The following is a 16,543-nucleotide window of genomic DNA, read 5'->3' as shown; positions in this document are numbered from 1 at the left end:
TTTATCCTTTCAAAGAACCAGCTTTTGGTTTTGTTGATTTTTGCTATGGTCTCTTTTGTTTCTTTTGCATTTATTTCTGCTCTAATTTTTAAGATTTCATTCCTTCTACTAACCCTGGGGTTCTTCATTTCTTCCTTTTCTAGTTGCTTTAGGTGTAGAGTTAGGTTATTTATTTGACTTTTTTCTTGTTTCTTGAGGTGTGCCTGTATTGCTATGAACTTTCCCCTTAGGACTGCTTTTACCGTGTCCCACAGGTTTTGGGTTGTTGTCGAAATTCTTTAAGGGCTGAATTAGAGGTATATTTTTACAGAGAAAATTTACTTTTATAGCTTCCAGGATTCTGGGGGAACTTAGGGGAACTTCAAATTAAGTTTTGGCTTAAAGATTTTTAGTATTTTTAAGCAGCATATATTCTGTTCCCACACATGCCTAACTACTAGTTTGTGATTATGATTTCTCAGAGGAGACACTTATTAATAGACCATTATAAATAGTATTGTAATAGATAGTCTTTAGTTATCATTTCCCTCTCTCCAGATATTCTTTTCCTAGAATTGGAGCACTAACCCCTTCATTTCTACACAGATTTTGAGATTGGAATTTTTTAAAAATATGTCTGAAACATTATTCTGTTGCTTGACATCCTTTATTGTTTTTCATGACTTAGAAAGCAAATACTTCTGAGCAAGTTGTGTGAATCCTATTATGACTTTATCATTATTTTTCCAATCATATCTAGTATAGCAGATATTATGATTTCTTTCTTGTGCTTTGTTTCATGCTGTTGAGATACATTTCTAGACTTCAGAATGTTTATCCTATCTCTCTGTTTTTTGACTTTGTATATGCTCTTTTGTATCTCTTGTGATTTTCTTTTCCTCCCTCAGCTCCTGTTACTCTTGTTAATTGTTACTGGCTTTCAAATGTTTTAACTCAGCTGTCACTTTCTGCAAGCCTTCCTTGAACTTTCCCTCTCCTATGTCTGTCTCCCCTTACTTCTAACACTTATTGGTCTTATTAGGCTTAGGTACCACCTCTGTATTTATTCCCAGAATTGCTCATGAGTACTCATCAGCACTTATTTTTGATTATTTGCCTGCCTGCCAAGTAGTTCCACTTTCTGTATACATCATATCATCATCCCATCATCATAATAGTATTTAACATTTTACTATATGCTAGACACTGTGATTAAATGTTTTAAGTTGCATTATCTTGTGTAATCCTAATAGGAACTCCTTGAAATATCATTACCTGTCATTTTCCATGTGGGAAAGGTAGGGAGCAGTTGGTTAAGTGTGCCCATGTGTAGGTAGCTAGTAAAAGGAAATAGAATAATTTGAACCCAGGGATGAGCATGAGTTTCTTACTGTTTGTGTTTTTATGAGATTTAGAAGTGAATGCACACAGATAAAGCATAAAAATAGCACCTGACACTTAGGATTTAGTAAATACTAGCTATCAAGTGAAGTTATTTGATTTTTTTCATAGTATATAAATAAGTAAATGTAATAATTTAGAAAAATATAAAATCAGAATAGTAAATGATAAAATCATGAACAATTTCACCATTAGGAGATAAATTGCTTTTGAACTTTTTGTGTGTTCTTTCACATGTACTATTTACATAAATGCTGTTTTTAACTTGCTCTTTTTATTCTATATTTTATGGATGTGCAAATTAGTAATAAATAAACAGCTACATCATCATTTACAGTGGCTACATGGTATATCATTGTATCACCATAGTCTAATTTGTCTCTCTTTGAATATTAAGGTTGTTTCCTAATACATGGGTGAGTGAGTGAGTGAGTGATAGTCACTCAGTCATGTCCTACTCTTTGTGACTCCATGGACTGTAGCCCACCAGGCTCCTCCGTCCATGCATTTCTTCAGGCAAGAATACTAGAGTGGTAGCCATTCCCTTTTCCAGGGGATCTTCCCGACCTAGGGATTGAACTCGGATCTCCTGCATTTTAAGCAGATTCTTTACTGTCTGAGCCACCAGGGAAGTGCTTCCAATGGTTAGCTATTACTAAAAAATGTAGCACTAAAACCCCTATATGTTCACCTTTGAGTGCTTGGGCAATAACAATTTTGATGGTCAACAAAAGTTGATGATGACCAATATTAGTGAATCTATATTTGCATAATTCTCCCTCATTTTGGAGTATGTAATGTATGAAAAAATAATTGTTACAAATAATTTGTTTTCTTGGTTTGTATTTTCTATTAAGTAAATATCTATTTACAACTTTCTCTTTTAGAATTACAGAATGAAAACTTAAAAGAATCAAATGAGAAGCAGGATCATCTGACATCAGAACTAGAAGATATTAAAATGTCTTTGCAAAGAAGTGTGGTATGATTTAAAAACTGATTAATTTCTAACTCTCATACCATCAGTCAGTCAACAAATACTTATTGAATGCTAATACTATGTACGAGGCCTTGAAGCTTCAAATAGAGAATATAGAATCTCTAAGTGCTTGTAGTATAAAGACATTTGATAAAACACATCAAAAGTATAACTAAAATGCAAGACTATGCTAGGTATCAACATGATTCAGGCAAAAATTCTACAATATATCTAAGAATTGAAAGAACACTATGGGCTGGATTGGTTAGGAAGACTCCATGGATAGTCTAGGACTATAAATGGGCTCTGGAGCAATGGTGAATTGAAATGAGTAGTGGGTGGGGCACTCCAGATTGGTCAGTGTGGAGTAGAAGAGGGTGAGACGGTAAGGAGAGACCGGGGTCAGAGGGGTAGTAGGGTGGGGGTAAGGGGTGAGAGGCAGCAAATTATAGAAAGCAGATGAATTCAGCCTTTTTTTTCTTCTTAAGCTCTTGGTTCATAGCTTTTGTTTGTATTTTATTTCATTTAGAACACTCAAATGGCTTTAGAGGAAGATTTGCAGATAGCAACCAAAAATATATATCAACTCACTGGAGAAAAAGAAGCTCAAATGGAAGAATTTAATAAAGCTAAAGCTGCCCATTCATCTATGGTTACTGAACTTAAAACTACTATCTGCAACTTGAAAAAATTATTGACAACAGAACAGCAAAGGTAAAGTCACTGCTTATTTAGCTGAATAAAAAACAATTTACTTCTAATATTCAGTGCCATTTTCTATTCATTATCAACTGACTTGTAATTCCTATAATAACTGTAACCAAGTATGTTTTTGTATATAAAGTGGGAACACATTTAAAGAGTTTGTATTGGGTAAGCAGGTATCCTAGGAAAAGAGAGAAGGTATTCTCTAGGATAGTTCCTGTGCATGCTTTTCATAGAGTTAAGCAATATAGATAAGCTCATAAGGACTGATGCAGTGATATGACATATTTAGTTAAAGAGTGGGTTATTATATAAAAATAACTTCCTAGATTGTTGATTATCTTACTGGGGTCTGTAACTTTCATTCTGATATATAAATTTAGCAACTAGCCTGGTCCAAAGTAGGTACTCAGACATTTTAAATGAAAATGAATATAGTTAGATATATATAAAATATTGATTTGTATTTCATTTAAATTGTTTTTCTAAAACTTGAGTTGAAAACCTCATCTGTTTTTTGCTACTTTGTATTAAGGAAATGTTTATACAAAGTTGTGTTATGAGGCCTACATAGTTATCTTTGACCCATTAGTCTGAAGGATGAAAGAACAAGCTTCTCTATGAAGTCTTGACCTAGGCCCAGCAGAGTTTCTTCTCTACTGCTTATGTATGGTGAGGGAAGAAGAGCTAGATTTTCTGGCCCATTTACTCTTGTGTATTCTTGATTGACCTATCCAGGTGATTTTCAGATTTTCAACTTTTAAGTGACCTTATATGTCATTTGTCTTATAGATGAGGAAATGGAAAACTAGAGGAGTTAAGTGAATTGTATAATTCTCATATTTATATTGTTCCTAAGGCAGAATTCAGTACAATAGTAGTTATATACTCAATCTCCTTCAAAGTTCTAGGATGTGTTAATTTGATTATCATCAATAGCTAAGAGATAAATCATGATGATAAGCTGTGAGGTTTTACGTAGATTGAATTAATATACAACTATGTATGTATATTAGTAATATCTTATTTTGATATGTTACAGTATCCAGCCAAAGTAGATTGTCAAGAAATGTGTAATAATTGAATGAATGAATCATAATAAACTATGTCATTGCTAAATTGCACCAGTTTTAATTACTAGATGAATTATGACTAAAAAAATATTTTACATTGATTTTACATTTTACATTGAACTAATATGTTTTACAAGATTGGAAAAAAGTGAAGATGAATTGAAAATACTTACCATGAAACTTCAGAAGAAATCAAGTGAACTGGGTAAGTTTTAGAGAATAACATATGTACCTGATAATATTAGCCAATTTTAAAACCATCAACATTATTTCAGAATAAAATATAGTTTCTCCTCTGTCATTTACCAATAGTGATTATTTGATAACTATTAATTTGATTTTTGAAAGAGAAATTTAAATCTTAAGACTTATTCAGATTCATTATGCAGCTCATAAGTATCAAGAATTGTAAGGAGCCTAAGAGATATTTTTGTAGTTTTTTTCTTATTTTAGGATCCAGGGATCTTAATAATTCTTAGTGGGAAATGTCTATTACATTTTAATTGAATTTTGAAGTTTCATTGAGTAGTCATGTTGGATTATGAACTATTTACAGGAAACTGTGCCCCTGTTTTATCACATGGTATTGTTAATATTCAATTTTCATGGCTAAAAGTGAGAAATTTGTAGTTGTTTTGTGAATTTATGACCATTTAATTAGCTAATTCTAAAAACCCTATATTTCATATTTACAAAGCTTCATATCTACAATTGTGGAGAATTGGAAACATATATAAACATCTTTTTTCCCAGTTTGGGTAAAAACAATTATTTTTGTAAATTAAAATAAATCATGGATTGGCAATTGTTTTTCTAGAAATCTCTATAACTTTCTATAATCTTTATTATTAACTTTGAATATATTTGGTGCCTTTCTTTCATGGTTTTGCTTTTCTTCACTAATTGTTGATTCTTGATTACTCATCTAAGTGTTTGAGAATCCGTGTTTACTCACGTGTTTGTTACAGTCTGATTCTTTTGATTGTGGAAAGAGATGGGAGGTTCTGTAAGGAAGGGTGGGCTTTGTATTAAATAACTTGTCTTCTGGTTATAGAGGGGGCTTCCTGGTGGCTCAAATGGTAAAGAATCTGCCTGCAATGCAGGAGACCCAGGTTTGATCCCTGAGCTGGGAAGATCCTCTGGAGAAGGGAATGGCTACCAACTCCAGTATTCTTGCCTGGAGAATTCCATGGACAGACAAGCCTGGTGGGCTATAGTTCATGGAGTTGCAAAGAGTTGGAGATGACTGAGTGACTAGCACTTTGGTTATAGGGAATGCTTATGTTGCTTAGAGTTTACGAGCTATTAGGCGTAGTATCATGTCCCTTTGGCTCTAATTCCCAGAATGCTTGATTTAACCTGAGGTAGACTGTGTGGCTGGGTATGTGGATACCTGGTATAGTTGTTCACATAGCCTGATTGAATTAATATGGGTTATCCCCCTTCACTCCCCAAGATTCTTCAACATTTGACTTTGTTAATATTAGACTTCCTAGTATTGTTAATTTATATATATATATATATATATATATGTTTTCTTGATCAGTGGAGAAATAACTCGAGAAAGAATGAAAGGATGGAGCCAAAGCAAAAACAATACCCAGATGTGGATGTGACTGGTGATAGAAGCAAGGTCCGATGCTGTAAAGAGCAGTATTGCATAGGAACCTGGAATGTCAGGTCCACGAATCAAGGCAAATTGGAAGTGGTCAAACAGGAGATGGCAAGAGTGAACGTCAATATTCTAGGAATCAGCGAACTAAAATGGACTGGAATGGGTGAATTTAACTTACCCATTTAACTCACCAGGATTTATTTTAATTTACAAAAATAATTGTTTTTACCCAAACTGGGAAAAAAGATGTTTATATATGTTTCCAATTCTCCATTGGAAACCATTATAACTACTACTGCAGGCAGGAATCCCTTAGAAGAAATGGAGTAGCCATCATGGTCAACAAAAGAGTCTGAAATGCAGTACTTGGATGCAATCTCAAAAACGACAGAATGATCTCTGTTCGTTTCCAAGGCAAACCATTCATTATCACAGTAATCCAAGTCTGTGCCCCAACCAGTAACGCTGGAGAAGCTGAAGTTGAACGGTTCTATGAAGACCTATGGGACCTTTTAGAACTAACATGCCCAAAAGATGTCCTTTTCATTATAGGGGACTGGAATGCAAAAGTAGGAAGTCAAGAAACACCTGGAGTAACAGGCAAATTTGGCCTTGGAATATGGAATGAAGCAGGGCAAAGGCTAATAGAGTTCTGCCAAGAGAACGCACTGGTCATAGCAAACACCCTCTTCCAACAACACAAGAGAAGACTCTACACATGGATGTCACCAGATGGTCAACACCAAAATCAGATTGATTCTATTCTTTACAGCCAAAGATGGAGAAGCTCTATACAGTCAACAAAAACAAGACCAGGAGCTGACTGTGGCTCAGCTCATGAACTCCTTATTGCCAAATTCAGACTTAAATTGAAGAAAGTAGGGAAAACCACTAGACCATTCAGGTATGACCTAAATCAAATCCCTTGTGATTATACAGTGAAAGTGAGAAATAGGCTTAAGGGACTAGATCTGATAGATAGAGTGCCTGATGAATTATGGACGGAGGTTCGTGACATCGTACAGGAGACAGGGATCAAGACCATCCCCATAGAAAAGAAATGCAAAAAAGCAAAGTGGCTGTCTGGGGAGGCCTTACAAATAGCTGTAAAAAGAAGAGAAGTGAAAAGCAAAGGAGAAAAGGAAAGATATAAGCATCTGAATGCAGAGTTCCAAAGAATGGCAAGGAGAGATAAGAAAGCCTTCCTCAGAGATCAATGCAAAGAAATAGAGGACAACAACAGAATGGGAAAGACTAGAGATCTCTTCAAGAAAATTAGAGATACCAAGGGAACATTTTATGTGAAGATGGGCTTGATAAAGGACAGAAATGGTATGGACCTAACAGAAGCAGAAGATATTAAGAAGAGGTGGCAAGAATACACAGAAGAACTATACAAAAAAGATCTTCATGACCCAGATAATCATGGTGGTGTGATCACTCACCTAGAGCCAGACATCCTGGAATGTGAAGTCAAGTGGGCCTTAGAAAGCATCACTATGAACAAAGCTAGTGGAGGTGATGGAATTCCAGTTGAGCTATTTCAAATCCTGAAAGATGATGCTGTGAAAATGCTGCACTCAATATGCCAGCAAATTTGGAAAACTCAGCAGTGACCACTGGACTGGAAAAGGTCAGTTTTCATTCCAATCCCAAAGAAAGGAAATGCCAAAGAATGCTCAAACTACCGCACAGTTGCACTCATCTCACGCTAGTAAAGTAATGCTCAAAATTCTCCAAGCCAGGCCTCAGCAATACGTGAACCGTGAACTTCCAGATGTTCAAGCTGGTTTTAGAAAAGGCAGAGGAACCAGAGATCAAATTGCCAACATCCGCTGGATCATAGAAAAAGCAAGAGAGTTCCAGAAAAACATCTATTTCTGCTTTATTGACTATGCCAAAGCTTTTGACTGTGTGGATCACAGTAACCTGTGGAAAATTCTTCAAGAATTGGGAATACCAGACCACCTGACCTGCCTCTTGAGAGACCTATATGCAGGTCAGGAAGCAACAGTTAGAACTGGACATGGAACAACAGACTGGTTCCAAATAGGAAAAGGAGTACGTCAAGGCTGTATATATTGTCACCCTGCTTATTTAACTTATATGCAGAGTACATCATGAGAAACACTAGGCTGGAAGAAGCACAAGCTGGAATCAAGATTGCTGGGAGAAATATCAGTAACCTCAGATATGCAGATGATACCACCCTTATGGCAGAAAGTGAAGAGGAACTAAAAAGCCTCTTGATGAAAGTGAAAGAGGAGAGTGAAAAAGTTGGCTTAAAGCTCAACATTCAGAAGACAAAGATCATGGCATCTGGTCCCATCACTTCATGGGAAATAGATGGGGAAACAGTGAAAACAGTGTCAGACTTTATTTTTGGGGGCTTCAATATCACTGCAAGATGGTGACTGCAGCCATGAAATTAAAAGATGCTTACTCCTTGGAAGGAAAGTTATGACCAACCTAGATAGCATATTCAAAAGCAGAGAGACATTACTTTGCCAACAAAGGTCCGTCTAGTCAAGGCTATGGTTTTTCCAGTGGTCATGTATGGATGTGAGAGTTGGACTGTGAAGAAGGCTGGGTGCTGAAGAATTGATGCTTTTGAACTGTGGTGTTGGAGAAGACTCTTGAGAGTCCCTTGGACTGCAAGGAGATCCAACCAGTCCATTCTAAAGGAGATCAGCCCTGGGTGTTCTTTGGAAGGAATGATGCTAAAGCTGAAACTCCAGTACTTTGGCGACCTCATGCGAAGAGTTGACTCATTCGAAAAGACTCTGATGCTGGGAGGGATTGGGGGCAGGAGGAGAAGGGGACGACAGAGGATGAGATGGCTGGATGGCATCACCGACTCGATGGACATGAGTTTGAGTGAACTCTGGGTGTTGGTGATGGACAGGGAGGCCTTGCGTGCTGTGATTCATGGGGTCGCAGAGTCGGACACGACTGAGTGTTGAACTGAACTGATTTTCTTTTGCACTTTTTATTTTGTATTGGTGTATAGCTCATTATTTCCCAACATATGTTGAATCCGCCTACAGTGCAGGCAGTTCAATGCAATATTGAATCTGCCGGCAATGCAGGAGACCCTGGTTCAGTCCCTGGTTTTGGAAGGTCCCCTGGAGAAGGGCTAGGCTACCCACTCCAGTATTCTTAGACTTCCCTTGTGTCTCAGCTGTTAAAGCATCCTCTTACAATACAGGAGACCTGGTTTCGATCCCTGGGTTAGGATGATCCCCTGGAGAAGGGACAGGCTACCCACTCCAGTATGCTCACTCCAGTATTCTGGCCTGAAGGATTCCATGGACTGTATAGTCCATAGGGTCGCAAGGAGTCGGACACGACTGAGGGACTTTCACATAGCTGATTAACAATACTATGATAGTTTCAGGTGAATAGCTAAGGGTTTCAGCAATATATATACATGTATCCATTCTCCCCTAATCCCCCTCCCATCCAGGTTGCCACATAAAAAAATATGGAGCGCTTCACAAATTTGCATATCATCCTTACTCCTTAGCCATGCTAACCTTTCCTATGTCATTCTAATTTTGGTATAGGTGCCGCTGAAGTGAGCACTATATATATAATTTATGGGATTGGAAGTGAGTGGACACATGCTTAGTCCACAATCATTGAGTTTTAAAAAATTAACCATTTTACCTAAAATGAATCTTTGTGGTTAAATAAGTTTTGCATATGACAGGTTTTTCTTTTAGACTCTATATTGGCATTTCATATTTTGTTGATTTTTCTTAGAGACTTTGGGCAGTTATTACAAGTTCCTTGTTTGTTTTTAATGTACAGAGTCTGGGAAATTTTCAGTCAATCTGTTATGTCTCCAGTAATTAATAACTCTTCAGAGTGAGAAAGGACAGTGTTTCAGGTATAATAAAATTTTAAGTGACAACTAGTAGGCTGCAGTCCATGGGGTCGCGGAGAGTCGGACACGACTAAGCAACTTCACTTTCACTTTTCTCTTTCATGCATTGGAGAAGGAAATGGCAACCCACTCCAGTGTTCTTGCCTGGAGAATCCCAGGGACGGAGGTGCCTAGTATAGTAGGCTTCTGTCTATGGGGTCACACAGAGTCGGACACAACTGAAGCGACTTAGCAACAGCAAGACATCATTTGGGAACTTTATAGATATTTTTTAAAATGTAAGAAAGAAAAAACAGGGGGTTTGAACTGGGAAGACTTTTTAATTCATTACCTTAATGCTGAATTCATGGAAATATAAAGGGAAAAGCATTCTGAATTGTTATTATTTAGGGTGACAAGAAGGAAGGGTGTTGGTAAAGAAAACAAGAGTAAGAGTTAAGGAAACAGAAAATCTTAAGACTGCCAGGTCTTGAAAATTCAAGGGAGACAAGTAGAGAGTGGCTAAGAGTGTCAAATGCTGAAAGCTCCACAATGATAAGGACTGAGAATTTCACCACAAAATGGGTGTTCGTGATCTTTGAGATCATAATTTATTAATGAAGGTGAGCTTTACTTTTGCATGGGATTAAGAAAGAAATGTAGATAGATAACAAATGGGAATTTGGCTACAAAACAAAACAAGAAATTTAACAATAGTATGAAAAAGACAAACGTCAATCATACTTTTTTATTTTGTATTCAAATAGGTATTTAGATAGGATATGGGGAAACTGAAGATTCTGCTACAGAGTCAATATATGTTGGTAATATAGCAACTGAAGTCTTACAGGAGATGGAAATGTTGAGATCCAGAACAGTGGTCAGAGTTAGCTTGAGAATACTAGGCTGACCTGGGCCTGCACCGGCTCAGCATCTTCCCAATTTGTTTCATATTATTTATTATTTTAATTTTCTATTAAATTATTGGAATAAAAAAAAATTTCATTGAAAGGCCACATGTTTAGATAATAGTGAGTTGAAGGTACAGGCACGGGCTTTGTGACTTCATTTTATATAGATCCATTGCTTAGTTTGTTTAATGAACTTTGGGCTCATTTAGTTGTGAAATTAGGAAAAGGCAATGGCAACCCACTCCAGTACTCTTGCCTGGAAAATCCCATGGGTGCAGGAGCCAGGTAGGCTGCAGTCCATGGGGTCTCACAGAGTTGGACACGACTGAAGTGACTCAGCAGTTGTGGAAGTAATTTTATGGAAATGGTACTACTAATATATGTCCATTATTATTTTGCATCTGATCCATTTGCACTTCCTCTATGCTTTACTGTGCTCCAACTGTATTATTTAATTAATTGATGCTTTTGAACTGTGGTGTTGGAGAAGAATCTTGAGAGTTCCTTGGACTGCAGGGAGATCCAACCAGTCAGTCCCTAAAGGAAATCAGTCCTGAATATTCATTGGAAGGACTGATGCTGAAGCTGAAACTCCAATACTTTGGCCACCTGATGTGAAGAACTGACTAATTGGAAAAGACCCTGGTGCTAGGAAAGATTGAAGGCAGGAGAAGGGAACAACAGAGCATGCCGACTCAATAGACATGAGTTCGAGTAAGCTCCGGGAGTTGGTGATGCACAGGGAAGCCTGGAGTGCTGCAGTTCTTGGGGACACAACTGAGTGACCAAAGTGAACTGACTGAATTGTATTAATTCATCTCTTTTGGTTTTTCCTTTTCAAGTGCTGTTCGTACTTCTTGTCTCTCCTTTGCTATTTTTTAAATCTACTGTTAACACATTTAAATTCTTTTGCCTTTTTTTTTTTTAGAAGAGATGACCAAGCTTAAAAATAACAAAGAAGTAGAACTTGAAGAATTGAAAAAAATCTTGGTAAGTATATAGGTTCTCTTATTTCTATGTAGCAGTTATTTTTCAAAATAGTATTAAATCCAATGACTTAGACTCTCATAGAGTTTTATGGTAGCTTTTTCAGCTAAAATATTTTCTAAAATTATATTTGGTTTTAGCAAAGCCACATTTCTATCTCTATCAATTTTTATAGTACATTTTGATAACTGTCTTGGTGAAAGTATTTATATTATTTAAGAGTGTGTTGATAGTACCTTTAAGTGAGATCAAATGTGTATATTCTGTAGCTGATTGTAAATTTGGTATGCCTTTGTTACCTTTGAGACACAAAGCTGCAATTTTGAGAAAGATATATATGATATATATTCAGTACCTATGTTTAGTGTTCAGGTAGAATCATATTTATTTAATGAATTTCTTAGGATAAGGGCTTCATTGTGGTTTAATTGATTATAATGTGTAGATCATGGGTTGGTAAACTTTTTGTAAAGGACTAGATAGTAAATATTTTAGGCTTTGTGGCTATATAGAGAATGTTAATTTTCTCCTTCCCCTCCTTTTTTTCTTCATTTTTAACAATCTTATAAAAACATAGGAAACATTCTTTTTTTAATTTTTTAAATTTAATTAATTAATTTTAATTGGAGGCTAATTACTTTACAATAGTGTATTGATTTTGCCATACATTGACATGAATCTGCCACGGGTGTACACGTGTTCCCCTTCCTGAAGCCCCCTCCCACCTCCCTCCCCGTATCATCCCTCTGGGTCATCCCAGTACACCAGCCCTGAGCATCCTGTATCATGCATTGAACCGGACTGGCGATTCGAGGAAAGATTCTTAATTCAAGGGCCTGCGAAAGAAGATTGTGGGCTGACTTTGTCTTGGAGGCTGTAGTTAGCCACCTTTGCTTACAGAAGACAATATTGTTTATGATTACACATACTTGATTTTGGGTTTAACCTGTCACATCTCTACCTGATTTTGCAACTCCTAATTCTTCTATCTCTTGGGAAGCACTGTTTCCAAATGCTTATCCTTTCTTCAGCAAATTGCTTTCATTATTTTTGCAAATAATATTTGCATTTCTTTCAAATTTGATAATATAAACTTATACTTCAAGTGTCAGCTTAAATATTAATTTTTTAGAAATCTTTCTTGACATTCTTAACTAGTTTAGATCTCCATGTTGTTGTTTAGTTGCTAAGTTGTCCCTGACTCTTTGCAACCCCAAGGACTACAGCATGCCAGGCTTCCCTGTCCCTCACCATCTCCTGGAGTTTGCCCAAGTTCATATCCATTGAATTAGTGATGCCATCCAACCATCTCATCCTCTATATTCCTCATCTCTTTCTGCTTTCAATCTTTCCCAGCATGAGTCTTTTCCAATGAGTTAGCTCTTTGAATCAGGTGGCCAAAGTGTTGGAGCTTCAGCTTCACCATCAGTCCTTCCAATGAGTATTTCAATGAGTATAGCAGTCTGAATTTTTCCTTTTATAGCACTTACCACAAATGAAATTTATTTTGGTATAATTATTTACAGCTTTATTTGCCCTTTAGAGTCTTCTTTACGTAGTACAGTAGATGGTACATAGTAGGTGGTCAGCAGATAAAACAGTGGAATGCTCCAATAAGAGCTCAGCACCCATGTCTTGGTTGCCCTGTAAGCTCAGTACTTAGCACAAGTGAATGACACTTTGTAAGCATTTTACAAATACTTTTACATTCTCACATGGACAAGGTTTGGTTTAGGGCTTTGTTCTATTTGAGCAGCTATAGACATAGTTTGGGGCTCCCCTGGTGGCTCAATTGGTAAAGAATCTGCGTGCAATGCAGGAGACCAAGGTTCAGTTCCTGGGTGGGGAAGATCCCTTGGAGAAGGAAATGGCAACCTACTCCAGTATTCTTGCCTGGAGAATCCCCATGGATGGAGGAGTCTATTGGGCTACAGTCCATGGGATTGCAAAGAGTTGGACCTGACTGAGCTCCTAATCTTGTTTTTGTTGACTGTATGGAGTTTCTCCATCTTTGGCTGCAAAGAATTATAATCAGTCTGAATTTGGTGTTGACTATCTGGTGATGTCCATGTCTAGAGTTGTCTCTTGCATTTTTGGAAGAGGGTGTTTGCTATGACCAGTGCGTTCTCTTGGCAAAATTCTGTTAGCCTTTGCCCTGCTTCATTTTGTACTCCAAGGCCAAACTTGCCTGTTACTCCAGGTATCTGTCGACGTCCTACTTCTGCATTCCAGCCCCCTGTGATGAAAAGGATATCTTTTTTGGGTGTCCGTTCTAGAAGGATTTGTAGGTCTTCATAGAACTGATCAACTTCAGTTTCTTTGGCATCAGTGGTTGGGGTATAGACTTGAATTACTCTGATGTTGAATGGTTTGCCTTGAAAACAAACAGATCATTCTGTCATTTTTGAGATTGTATCCAAATACTGCATTTCATACTCTTTTGTTGACTATAAGGTCTACTCCATTTCTTCTAATGGATTGTTGCCCACAGTAGTAGATATAATGGTCATCTGAATTAAATTCTCCCTTTCTTTCTATTTTAGTTTACTGATTCCTATGGTGTTGATGTTCACTCTTGCCATCTGCTTGACCACATCCAATTTACACTAATTCATGGGCCTAACATTCTAGGATATGATGCAGTACTGCTCTTTACACTATTGGACTTTACTTTCATCACCAGACACATCCATAGGTGAATGTCATTTCCACTTTGGCCCAGCCACTTCATTCTTTCTGGAGCTATTAGTAATTGCCCTCTGCTCTAACCCAGTAGCACATTGGACATCTTCTGATCTGAGGGGGAGGGGCTTATCTTCTTGTGTAGTATCTTTTTGCGTTTTCATACTGTCCATGGGGTTTTCTAGGCAAAAACACTGGAGCTGGTTGACATTTCTCTCCTCAGGGGATGACTTTTTTGTCAGAACTCTTTACTGTGGCCCATCTGTTTTGGGTCACCCTGCACAGCATGGCTCATAGCTCCTTTGAGTTATGGAAGTCCCTTCACCAAGACAAGGCTGTGATCATGAAATAATCACACTTAAATTCAAACAGTCATTCAAAGGTAATAATACAATGGTGTCAAGGACAATAAAGGGTTAGTTCACAGTGTAATTAGATATGAACAATTTAGGGGCTTCCCAAGTGACTCTCTGGTAAAGAATCTGTCTGCCAGTGCAGGAGGGCACAGGACACGTGAATTCAATCTTGAGTCCAGAAGATGCCCTGGAGGAGGAAATGGCAACCCATTCCAGTATTCTTGCTTGGAAAATCCCATGGACAGAGAAGCCTGATAGATTCACAAAGAGTTGGACATGACTGAGTGACTGAGCACAAACTATTTCGAGAATTTAGGAGAGGCTTTTTTGAAAAAGTAAAGATTGAATTGAAATCCAGAGAAGGACAAGAAGTATTTATCAGGTATGGAGAAATTTTATATACAAAGATCCTTTGATAGGAAGGAGTACAGTGGATACAACATGGAATGAAAGGAAGAGTGTGGTGCAAAATGAGGCTAGAGAGGTGTAGGAGCCTAGTAATTTATGGCATTTTAAATCATATCAGCAGAATTTTTATTTATTCTAATTGTAATGAGAAGCTGTAAAGAATTTAAGCAGAGAATGGCTTGGTCAGATTTGCATTTTGAAAGGCTCATTTGGTTTGCAGTACAGAGAACAGAATATATTAAGTTAGAACAGTTATAAATAGACAGACAGACATAGGATTCAGAGAAGAGAACTTAGGCTGGGAGATGGTGGTGGTAGTGAGGAATAAATGGATGGTTTTGAGAGATATTTAAGATTTAAACACTTTAGATTGATGTAGAGTTATAATACCATTTGTTGAAAAGACTCTTCTTTTTCTTTGTGTATGTATTTACTGTTTGTTTATTTTTGTCATACCAAGCGGCTTGTGGGATCTTATTTTCCCAACCAGGGATTGAACCCACGTTCTTGGCAGTATGGAGTGCTAACCACTAGACTTCCAGGGAGTTTCTTTTGCATGTTTATTAAAAAAATTGACTATATATGTGCAGGTCTATTCTGGGGCTATTTCTGTTTCATTGATTTTTATGGTTTAGCCATTCACTAGTGTTTGGCTTACTGTAGCTTTTTATAGTGAGTCTTAGATTTGGGTAGTGTGATTTCTCCAGCTTTATTATTCTTTTGAATTTATTTTTTTTGGATGTAGTCTGATTACATTGAAACGTTACTCTAAAGTCTGTCCTTGGAGCAAGTGCACACACATGTGCACAAGCACACACATGATTCTTACTACCTTACACACACGTACATCATCCAGCTGAATGAATCCTTTTTATCTTGCCTTCTATCATTTTCCTTCTTTACTTCCCTTCTTCACCGTCACCCTTCCATCAGACACTGCCTCAGCCTAGCTATTGCCACCCATTTCACCTGAATCCCATCCTTATTTCTCTTTTTCCCCAAGGCAAACTCCTGGGTTATAGGGGTAAGGGGGAAATGACTCTGAAATTACCCTGTGTATATAAATTATATTTTAAAAATTGAATTGTGCTTTATTTTTATTCCAGTTTTCTTGAGATTTGTCACACAACAATATATAAGTTTCAGGGGTACAAAATAATGATTTGACTTACATACATCAGAATACATTTACATCTATCATCTCAGACAAATACAGATTAAAGAGATATAAAAAACATTTTCCTTGTGATGAAAACTCTCAAGATTTATTCTCTTAACAGCTCACATATATAAGATATAGCAGTTTTAATTATATTGTATATTACATCCCTAATACTATTTATTTTGTAACTGAAAGTTTGTACCTTTTGACAGCTTCATCCAACCTATCATCCCCTCTTGTATCCCCCACTTCAGTTCAGTTCATTTCAGTCTCTCAGTCATGTCCGACTCTTTGTGACCCCATGAATCGCAGCATACCAGGCCTCCCTGTCCATCACCATGTCCCAGAGTTCACTCAGACTCACGTCCATCGAGTCAGTGATGCCATCCAGCCATCTCATCCTCTGTTGTCCCCTTC

At 37.2% G+C, this 16,543-nt stretch overlaps 1 protein-coding gene across 2 annotated transcripts in view; it reads left to right on the top strand.

Annotated features, from left to right (window-relative positions):
• Positions 1 to 16,543, top strand: part of SYCP1 (synaptonemal complex protein 1) — a 147,263-nt gene that overhangs the window by 38,478 nt on the left and 92,242 nt on the right. For both annotated transcript variants that reach the window (XM_010830745.1, XM_010830744.1), the window contains exons 12-15: positions 2,268 to 2,362; positions 2,889 to 3,073; positions 4,275 to 4,342; positions 11,460 to 11,521. In XM_010830745.1, the coding sequence (XP_010829047.1) occupies positions 2,268 to 2,362; positions 2,889 to 3,073; positions 4,275 to 4,342; positions 11,460 to 11,521 (410 nt within the window). The remainder of the gene's footprint in view (positions 1 to 2,267; positions 2,363 to 2,888; positions 3,074 to 4,274; positions 4,343 to 11,459; positions 11,522 to 16,543) is intronic.

The sequence above is a fragment of the Bison bison genome, unplaced genomic scaffold (genome assembly GCF_000754665.1).
Source record: "Bison bison bison isolate TAMUID 2011002044 unplaced genomic scaffold, Bison_UMD1.0 scf7180017864519, whole genome shotgun sequence".
Lineage (NCBI taxonomy): Eukaryota > Metazoa > Chordata > Mammalia > Artiodactyla > Bovidae > Bison > Bison bison.
Note: the sequence above shows the minus strand (reverse complement) of the source record. Positions and strands in the feature narration are given on the sequence as shown.